We start from the raw sequence: 11,841 nt of genomic DNA on the forward strand, positions 1-11,841 counted from the left end.
AATATTTGATAAGAATGTATTGATAAAATCTTCAATATTTTCAGTATCAAATTACATTCAAGTTAATTTTTTATATTTATGGTTCAGTTTGACGGGTAATCTATCATAGTTCAATGAGAAATTCCACCGATGATGTATACAGTATTTCTTTTTTGTCAAGCGAGTTTGACCGTAGAGCAAGTTTTGGTTTCGATGTTATTTTTGTGTTGCAATAAAAAAGTAAAATAACAAAAATACCGAACTCCAAGGAAAATTTGAAATAAGTCCCTTATCAAATTACAAAATCAAAAGCTCAAACACATTAAACAAATGGAAATAAATTGTCATATTACTGACTTGGTACAGGCATTTCCTTATGTAGACAATGGTGGATTAAACCTTACTTTATAGCCAGAATATTATTCCTTCAACCTGCAATGAATCGGTGTTTTGTCATTTTTATTAATGGAATGGAAATGCGTTTAACACATTTTTCTATTTATATCTTCAAATTATATTTAACATAGAAAGAAGAAAACGTCTGCAGCATTTTAAAAAGTGGAAGTCGAAAATTATCGTGTTCTGGGGTCAAAGTAGATAAAGAGTCACGCTTTAGTCAAATATGGATAAATGATATGTAAAGAAACATTTAACATAACCGATAAATACCCAGTTTCTAAAAATAGATCTTATGATATGGAAACATGGTAAATTTACACTTTAATATATCACTCGGAATTTACCTGGTAAGGAAATTCCACTTGACAAATTATGGAATCAATTTTAAAGACATATATTCAAGATCTATTCAGTTCCATTTAAAAAATAAAAAAGGATCGACTGACAAAGATCATATACATGAAACTATTAACTTTGATCAATGGCTTCTCCGTTGATCTTAGAGTTGTCAGATAAAACGAAAGAGGATGAACATTCATTGCAAAATGAAAACACAGAATCTAAAACTCATATGTCACATGAAACGGATGAAGTACCATCAAGTGATATAACAGAAAAAGAAAAACTTCTACCACAAATTGAACTGGACAAAGAAGAAGGAAGCATTGAACCACAATCAGAAAATAGTTCAGAACATTCTAAAAACAGCAGTCAGTCAGATGTTTGTAACATATCTTTGCGAAACAATAATGGGAGCGAAGCCAGTCCGGATATTGTTCAAAGCAACAGTCAGTCAGATATTTATAATAAATCTTTGCCAAACGAAGCCAGTCGAGTTACTGTTGAAGAGAAATGTTTAGCGAACTGTGGACCTGCAAAAGTACAACCATATATGAAATGTTTGATTGGGTCAATTGTATGCTTCTTTGTAGCAGTGATATTGGTAATAGTGACGGTCTTTATAACAATTTCAATTGTTGAAAGGGTAGGACTTTACCTTTATATATAAACTGAGATTCTATAACTAAGCCATTTAGGCGACAGTCAGACATTCATATTTTTATTTTGAATGATACCCCGTTACGAATAAGACAATTGAATCTGCCGACATGTAGAAAACTGTCATAGTGCTTTTATGTTTACCAATGATGGGATAATTGGTTGTACTACCCGTTAAAAATATATTTAAAGATTGTAGATAGCAAGTACTTTCACTTTTAATTATATAACTAGATGTTTTGTTTCAATTTTGCTTCTTTTTATTCTTTTTATCATGATTATTATTATCACTTATATTATTACTACCAATATGATTAGTTTTATGCATCTTTTAGACTTGTCTGGGGTTTTTTTTCAAACGAAAACTGCATCTGATAAGAACAGATGTCTGTAAATAGTATATTTTGTATTTACTGTTTTTCAGTCATGCCAAAAAGGGCCCTTAGCTGAAAGGATTCGGGAAGGATCAGTTGTCAAAGACCTAAATAGTACGTATACATGGTTTGTCGTTATCTTACATCTTTATATTTCGTGGATCTACGTTTTATTTCAAAAGAAATAGGTCTGAATAAATTTCAACAAATGCTACAAAGAGATACAGGGACAAATTTTGCGTACTTTTAAACAGTTCATGCATATTGTTATAATATTCAAAATCTCAAAAATGAAAAATAAATGTGGAAAATGAATTGATTGTGGCCATTTTCATTACCAAACTTATATTTGCTCATTTACTGACTGGCGGATGAGATCGTCTTTATATGATGTTCATATCAACAAATACAAAATCAATAAAAATAGTACTCTATAGATTCGATGTGCACAGATTGCTTTTCTAGATTCATCCTCATCAAGAACACTGAAACCAAGCAGTTACTACAACTCAACAAAGTCTTTAATTTTAACGTATCGTGTATCTTAAAATTTAAACAAATATCCCTATTTGAAAAACAAATTATGTGTATATATTTACAAGCACTTTTTATATGTGAAACAAAAAAAAAAGTCTGTTGAGTAGTTCATTATTTTGTACAGTTCGCCTGAATGATTGTAACTCCAAACTAACGCACATTTCTTTGTTATAATTTTGCATAACGCTAAAATTTATTGCATTTTAAGAGAAAATAAAATCAACATTAACGGAAATTATTGTATAGATTAAGTAAACTGCATGTAAAAATAAGAAATATATAATTATTTTTTCTGTTACAGTTGTTTTATCAATTTGGGACGATCAGTTGAATATAAGTTTTCAAATGAAGAATGATATATCACTCTACCAGATTGACTATCAAGGAAATGGAGCCAGCAAAAAAATAGTATTGTGTCAACATGGAAAAGGAGCATTTAGTATCTCGTGTGGTGAGGAGGAAAACAATTTATGTGTACCGATCCCTGAATATCCAAAAGAAAATTCAGAAACATTTCTTAAACATTTCAATTACGGCATCGATAAGCAATGCATACAGAAGAAAGCGGAATTAAAATGGGAAACATCCCACAGAAAAATCTCACCTGTAAGACATCGAAAAAGGCCCAAATAAAAATGTTTTCGTAACAGTATTGACATGTGTGTGACTTTGTTCAATATATGTGATTACATAACCACTTTTCGTGAACAAATTCATAATCAGAAATCATATGTAGTAGGTATGTAATAGTTATCCCATGAGGACGCGGTGTGTCACTGTAAGATCACCCCGATGGCCGGAGGGCGGAGGGTTATCTTACACTGACACACCAAGTTCGAGTGGGATAACTATTTTACATCCCAGCTCTTCCAGACTATATGAAAAAAAAAACATTTACGCTTCATAACATCTAGTTCAGAATGCCATACAATAATTAGGTCTTTCCACTTTTCTGTGGAAAGACCTATTGATTTTGTTTTGATTATCATTTTACTTCTTCCGCCACATTTGTGTCTTGCGGTTTATAGTGGTTTCGCAAGATGTCGCTTAGAATTTTTGCATATGATATCGAACAGTTATTGCGCTTTTGAAACTGACCCTATTTAACCGAATTTTTTTTATTGTAAGAGTTATCTCCCCAAACACTGTTTGTCTTGTGTGCGCATCCTCTTGGCAATCGTAAAAGATTATGTCAAAACTATTTCAACTATTTGCTCGTTATATCCTCAGGATCTTAAGAATAATTTTGACCGAAGCGGTCCGGGGACTCCATATGAGAGTTATTTCCCCTTTTGTATTTTTTTTAAAAGTTTTTGTCTCAACCCAGACGGGGATCGAACCCAAGACCTACCACACTCCATCCGAGCATGACACCATGATTCTACCAACGCGATAAATCATTAAAGTCCTTTGTTGAATCAACACTAAACACCTACTCTTTTACATTATCGAATGATCAGACAGACTACGAGAAACTTCAACAACAAACTGTAAAGTTTGACATGGCAGATGGAAATGTGATTTCAGTTTTTCATCCAACCCCGAGCTGACTATACTGAATGGGGTTTTCTCATTTTTGAAGGTCGTACGGTGATCTTTAGTTGCTTGCATCCATTTCATTTGAACCCTGGTGGATAGTTGCCTCATTGGCAATCATACCACATCTCCTTATTTTTATATCATTCAAGCGTTTCAAATTTAAACGAGTTAAATTCCTCCAAACGGACCGGCTTATTTTTTACAGTCATCGCCAATTGTTCCCACGATGATCTAAAAAGAGCAATCTATTTTTTAATGTTTTACCTTGCAGTCTACTACAAATTATGTATGCTCTTTTCTTCTGTCAACTAACAGTCTTGCCCCTTGCAAACCCTCCCATTTAGAGTGTTAAAGATTTTTGAGTGTTTACATTGTACTTAAAATTGATGTTCATAAATAATATTAGGTTTTCCAAAATAAAGAAAACTGGTATTTTTCTATATATTCAAAAAGAAAGTACTTTTGTTGTTGTAGATTATGTAATTTCCCGTTATAAATCATATTGTATCATGACAAGGCATATATGTTATATCTTCCGTATGTGACAAAACAATCCTACAACTTTGTCCAAAAAACACTTATTAAAAAATGGCAAATGCCACTGAAACAAAATGCCCCAGACCTGAAGACAGAGAAATGAGTGGAAACGATATTGAATCTATTGAAGGATCGTCAAGCGATACTCATGATGATGGAACAGAAATTTTTGAAAGCCGCCAGTATGACAATGCCAAAGAAAATGGCGACGGACAGCCTGAAAATGGTGATACTGGTGTTAACACTAGAATAAAGTCCTTTAATTACATATCCGTGCAACCTCAAAAAGAATTCGAGCCGCCTCAGGAACAATCCGGACAATCTCAAGATCAATCCAAGCCGCATCAGGAACAATCCGGACAATCTCAAGATCAATCGGAGCCGCCTCAGGAACAATCCGGGCAATCTCAAAATCAATCCGAGCCGCCTCAGGATCAATCCGGACAATCTCAAGATCAATCAGAGCCGCCTCAGGAACAAACCGGGCAATCTCAAGATCAATCCGAGCCGCCTCTGGAACAATTCGGACAATCTCCGGAAAATGTACCGTTAATCAACATATCACAAAACAACGAGAAACAAGAAATCGTAGAAATAGAGACACAAAATGATGTACGATATACAAAACTGTGCAATTCTGTAAGGACAATTATGATAATAAACATCATTTTGAGCGTGGTAATATTTATTTTAACTGCAGCATTGATCGCCGTAATTGTGCATTTTACATCAAAGGTAAGACACAGTTTATTTTAATCATGTCTCTGACTGTCTCTCGTTTTGTTTCTCTCTTTAATTGTTAACACATGAATGTAAAAGTTTAAACCGATATACAGGAAAACTCTTTTTTAATAAACTTGTCAAATGTATTAATTCTATCTGTCGTATTTACGACACTAACAAGGAATCTTCAAAAAAGAGAATAAAGGAAAACATCTTGAATGTCTGTTTTCGTTTTCATCTGAAGAAATTCATATAAATGCCATTGCAAGCAATTATATATTACCATGTATATTAACCTTTCCAACTTTCAAAATATTTACACAGTGAAGAAATTTAGAAGACCCACATATTTACGACTATTGTCGTTTTTTTGTTTGTTCGAGATACAATGAAAATTAGATTTCCTAAAAATTATGCATTTTTAAAATTCTTATTGACCCATTTATTATTGATAGGAATTTATATTTATATTTATATGTATATCAAAGGAAAACAAAATTATTCTAACATGTACGGTTATTTTCAAATAATTACATTAGATAGAAGCGTAATTTTGATTGGCTGACACATTCCAGAAGTTAAATTTTATTTCCGCACTGAATGCAATAGGCCATAGACCACAATAAAGTTCTCCTATTTGTTCTTTTATATTACGTTTTGTCATACTTACAATATCCCACCAGTGGTTTCCGCCAATTTTGTTTTTTAGTATGTGCAATGTTCCGTACAAGTCCCAAAATACTTTAATAATCATTTTACCACAAAAATATTTTTAGTAATAGTGAACTTGGCCTTTGACCTTTTGGCCCCAAACCCAAAAGACTACTTTCCCTTCCCTATATCTTCAATTCGTATAAGTAATATTCCTATCAAGCATGGATACTCAAGTGATCATCCGATTGTAATTCGGACGGAAACACAAAACGATTAAGATATGATTCTGAAAAATTTTCGGAGTATGCAAACGTATTGCAGACCCGTAACTTGTTTTGATTGAAGCAGAGTAAAGTGACCAGATTTTCAGACTTTTTTTTTGTCGATAGGCATTATAGTGTTGTTGCCACAGACACCTAATTGTATCTGAAAAAATACCTATATACCTTTATATAACACAAGGTACGTACCAATCTTGCATTTTTTAGAAATGACAATCAGAGCAAAATTTAGCTATATTTCAAATCCGCAAAAACATGTTTGTCGTAAATCTGCATCTTCAAAATGGTGTATGACCCTCCTATCTTTGTTGTCGGAACCAATCGTAGCAGGCCATCCAAGTAGGTCAACCGCAAATAATTTCTTCTTCTCACTCTCGATATTTACATGGAGATATTACAAGATATAAGGCAAAAAGATCCCAATGCTGTAAATTATGCACATTATATATTTAACTTTTCCGGTTGGTGCAATAAATTTTATTAAGTTAAATATTTCATCACTTGAAAACATAATATATTTAACTATAGCGCGCTGTTGACCGTCGCAAAGAAAAACCCCAACAAATGCGTACCTTATGCACAACTACAACCACTTAGTCTAGACACATTGCCCCGGCCATAATGAATCATAAGGCATTATGTAAATGTTATTGAGATAAAAGTTCGATAGTTTAAGTGAAGAAAGATATTACTAAAGGACAATACGAAAGGAAACAATTATTTTTTATTATCAACACAATGTGTGGCTACACTGTAGCTTGGAAGGGGGATTTTCATAATCCAGACAAAATATAAAAACACCTTATATTTGAGAATTTGTTTTTAATACATCAATATATGTGAATTCATTTTTGCGGTTATTATATAATTTTGCAAATTAAAATATGAAAGGAAATTTTTTCTCAATAAATATTAGATTTTAATTGTGTGATAGTGTGGATTTTTATCATATTAATCATTTATATATCTATTATGTTTATAGGTTATTCCGAGACACCATTAATTATATTCTTTCATTTGCAGAGTAGTTTACTTAAGTTTACCTTTATTCTATTGATTGCCTATTGATTATTCATTGATCCATAAAATCTAACTGTTTACCTTGTAGCATTTACCTATTATTGATTTTACTATCAGTACTCACTGTTCACTAGAGTGTATAGGTTTTCTTGTATTCTGATTGGTTTATAAAGTCTTGCCCCCAGTTTGGTGGTAGTTTTAAAAACAGTAATGGAGGCTTGATGTCTTTGTTGTGATCTTGATATATTTGTATGTTTTGATGCATTTTGTGCTCATAGACTTTATATTGTGTTTGATTAGTAGTTCCATAAGTTCTATGGATTAGTATAGTGATGGAATTCATCCTGGAACAGGACATCATGACTTTATATTGTAAGTTACATTTTGTACTCTTTGAGGTGTCTTGGATGAACTGGATCCTTAACTTTGAAATGTATGTGTATTACATTCATTTGGTAAGATTCCCAGCCCAATGAATGAGTGTGCTTTGAGTGATGATTGAATCTGATTTATTTGAGAGATTTTAGTATAAATGTTGGAAAGGGAGATTTAGTCGATTTTTATGAATGACCTTGACCTTTTGTCATGCAGTCATGAAATGACAGTGGTATATCCAATGTGATGTCATTAACAGTACAATTGTAATTGTACTTAATGTGTTAGTATTGAAATAAGATTAATTATTTATAATTGTAAATTCGAGATGAAAGATAAAGATTAAAAATAGTTTAAATATGAATTGTATAATGTCTTTAAGAATATTAAAGTCAGATTACTTATTATTGTCATATATTGTTTACAGAACCATATTTGATGTGAACCTCTGTTACCATTACTGTAGACGCATGAAGATCGTTACTGTTAATATTATGTAGACTGTCGATGTTAGTTATTAAACTCAGTTCCACAGACTGGTGAGTTTATGTATACTTAAAATAGCATAATATATATATTGTTCATGTAAGACAGTGAAGAGCATTTGATATTATGTAGAGTTATCTACCGTTGATATATATGTTATGGTTATTTGTAGAATATGGATTTACATATATCTATTTAGTTAATTCAAATAGTGTTATATGATCTTGACATTATAATAGTATGTTTAATTGTCAAAGCTGATGATTTTATATGAACGATGAATGAATATTTGCAAGTGTTAAATATCATCATGTCACCTTGTGTATTGATATTATAGAAGAACTATAAACATTCAATGTTCTTATATTTATGTTGATCTGCAGTAATGTTATAATAATAGTAACACAGTACGATATAGTAATTATAGATTAATCTGTTTTAAATGTATTTTGTTATATTTTGTAGGGTTTATAATTATATGATTACATCATTGTTGAATAAAGAACCCTAGGAAAAGATGAAATGGACTTGTTGTTATTTGATTGTTCAGAAATTCACCTTTTACATTGGCGCCCAACGTTTTGAAGAACCTGGCATGTACAGCAAATATGAATGAAGTTATCGAAAAGATGATGAGCAGTACTAGATATTGACTATTTGTACTTGGTTCGATATGTGAAAAAAAAAATATATAAAGTTTTTACCTGTATTGATTAATCACATACGATTATAAAGACTAACTGTATTTAGTGATAAATATTAATACATAGATAAAATATATTGTATAGATATATAATTACCTACACTGTGTACATTAAATTATCGTCAGTGTATTTTATTGCACTTGGAATACGTTGTGTATTTATTTGGAAAATAGTTTTGTAATTACAACCTTATTGGGTATTAACAGATACAGATAAAGACTGTTTGATGAACATATAGACTACATGTTTTAATTTCTGTGTGTATGATATATTGACAAGTTTCATTTGATTGTTTATTTTTTTTGTGAATCAATTTTCTGAAAAGTGTGGACACAGATTGGTGTATATTTTTGTATTATTTTTTTTTATTCAAAAGAGGAAAAGTTTCTTTAATTTTTTTCTTTAAATTTCATTTCCATTAATTTTTTTAATTCAAAATTTGAGCCTATTCATTTCTTTTAAATTCTATTATATATTATTTGGAGTAATACTGTACTATTTACGAGGTGAAGCTATATTGTATTTACATTGTGTCATATATATATATATATCTGAAATTACTTGATGTGTCAATATAGATATAGATTGATATTTCTGTAATTGTGTAATAAAGAATACTACATATATGTACAAGTGAGCGAAAGCGAGTCCCACTTAGCATTATATAGTCTTTTTGAGAATACCATCAGGTAAAAGGGACATTAAAGCAGAACACTAGAAGTATACATTAGAAGTTTAATAGGCAATATTAATCATGAAGCACTATATGATTTGAGATATCCTAATACAACAGGTTAGTAATCAGGAAGCCATACCCAGTTGTAGTTGTCCTTTCGGTTTAGTGTTCATCTGACATATATTTTAGCCTATAGTGGAAATAGGTATCCACATTAAGTAAGTATAAACTTAAGTTCACATAAACCAGGATTACTTGTGATTAGCAACCAGAAGTTGTAAAAAACAGGTAATTATTGATTTCGTTTGGTTAACTGTTGTCCTTGGTTATTGTTGACTGGTGTTTGAGACTGAGTTGTATAGTTGTACATCTTTGTAGTTTCTAGTTTTTTGCTACTAGGTATAACTTTTGGTTGTTCATATATTGGTGTATTGTGATCACACATAGGTAAGATAGTGAATGTGTGATTGAAGACACAGATGAATTACAAAGGAAGGGTGAGTAATTAGTTTTTTTTTTTACTTTGTCATATTAGTTTTATATTTGAGGATAAGTAGTTCGGTATAAAAGATTTCGTATATAAGCTACATATTACATAGTATTTATTGATATGCATATATAGTTAATCAGGCAATTTTTATTTCAGGTTACTGACATTGCTTTTACCATTCTAATTTTTATTTTACTTTAATTGTAGGTACTTAATAACATATTTTGGTATTCATTGTAGCATTAATTCTCATGAATTTTGAGTATATTACTTTCAGATTATTTTTTCTTACACTCAATTTATATCAGTTGTCTATTATCATGGATACGTCAGTTGATTTAACAGAAGAGGAAGTTCGGAACATCATTGCTGCCTTCAAAGATATGCATATGAGGCCAAATGCAGAATCTCCAGATGCATTTAAAGATTGGATAAAGGAGTTTTTCAACACAAAAATTATTATACACTGGATATATACCAAGGATTCCTACTTTCTCCGGAGACAATAAAGGAGACAACACATATGAAGTATGGAGATATCAAGTGTTATGTCTTATTATAGAGAACTACGCACACGAAGTTATTGCTCAGGCCATTAGACGTTCACTTAGAGGAGAACCGAGCAAAGTAGTCATGCGATTAGGCCCTAAAGCTACTGTCGACGACATCATCGACAAAATGGATAGCATTTATGGAATTGTAGATCCAAAGGAAGCGTTATTGGCACAATTTTACACAGCTAGACAAGAACAAGATGAAGATGTTTCCACCTGGGGATGTCGCCTAGAAGACATTTTTAACAAAGCTCGCAGACAAGGAAAGATTTATGAGGAAGATGTAGAGGATATGCTACGATCAAAATTTTGGAAAGGATTAAAACCGGAACTCAAGAGAATTTCAGGATTCAAGTTTGATACTATCAAGGATTACAACCATCTTTTATTGGCGATGCGAGAATTGGAACATCAACAGAAGGATATACCAAAGAGAACACACCTCCAATTAAAAAGAAACCAATACCAGCTAAGAGAACAAATGCACCAAGAAAAAAGGATAAGAACGAACTGGAGACCGTAGTTAAGCAATTGATTTCACAGATTGAACTTCTAGAGAAACGACAAGAGCAATTAATCAACAACAGTAAGCATAACAGGACAGATCTGACACACCAAACACCTGATGAAACTATAGCATATAGACCATTGGATATGAGTAAGAGAAGAGAAAAACATCAGAAAATATGTTGGAGATGCGGAAAACCTGGTCATATTGCCATCGGATGTAAAGTAAGACTGGATAACTGTAGGAAATTTGATCGAGCCATGAATTATCAACTAGTCACAAATGACAATCAACCAACACCAACTACATACAACGAAGAAGAGAGAATATGCGGACCGGCCAATGAAGTTTCAATCAGCATAAATGGAATAGATACAAAAGCATTGCTGGATACAGGATCATCGGTTTCAACAATCAGTGAGTCATTTTACAACAGACACTTGAGATCTACACCGATTGAATCACTTACCCGTATATTGAAGATAGAATGTGCAGACGGACAATCAATGCCTTATCTTGGTTACATCGAAGCAGACCTTCAGCTACATGGAATATCTTCTATAAGATCATTATATCCAGGCATATTTCTAGTAATACCGGACAGCGAATACAACACAACTGTACCATTATTGATAGGAACAAACATCATGTCAGGAATAATGCAGGAGGTAGAACTGAACACTGGACCAAGGTATCTACAAGAAGCTAATCTACATACTCCATGGTATTTGGCATTCCGATGCATGAATCTTAGAAACAAGGAATTGGAAAAATACCATAACCGATTAGCAGTTGTGAAATCCGCTGAAACACACTCGATTACAATACCAGCTAACTCACAAGTTGTAATCAATGGATATTTAGATAAACAGCTTCAACAACAACAGATGTGTGCTATACTACAGCCAACTTTTAATTCAGCTTTACCAGAAGATTTAGATATAATGCCAACAGTAATTACTTATGATTATCAGCATCGAGGAAGTATACCTATACATATATCAAA

General features: G+C 32.0%; 1 protein-coding gene across 1 annotated transcript; it reads left to right on the forward strand.

Moving 5' to 3' along the window:
• The first annotated feature begins 697 nt into the window (after window positions 1-697).
• LOC127729649 (uncharacterized) lies at window positions 698-2,982 on the forward strand. The gene is made up of 3 exons (XM_052237501.1): window positions 698-1,363; window positions 1,802-1,865; window positions 2,590-2,982. Exons 1-3 carry the CDS (start codon window positions 860-862, stop codon window positions 2,919-2,921), a joined length of 900 nt encoding a protein of 299 aa, XP_052093461.1. The 5' UTR covers window positions 698-859; the 3' UTR covers window positions 2,922-2,982.
• Window positions 2,983-11,841: the final 8,859 nt, after the last annotated feature.

Source organism: Mytilus californianus, unplaced genomic scaffold (assembly GCF_021869535.1).
Source record: "Mytilus californianus isolate M0D057914Y unplaced genomic scaffold, xbMytCali1.0.p SCAF_2, whole genome shotgun sequence".
NCBI classification, from domain to species: Eukaryota; Metazoa; Mollusca; class Bivalvia; order Mytilida; family Mytilidae; genus Mytilus; species Mytilus californianus.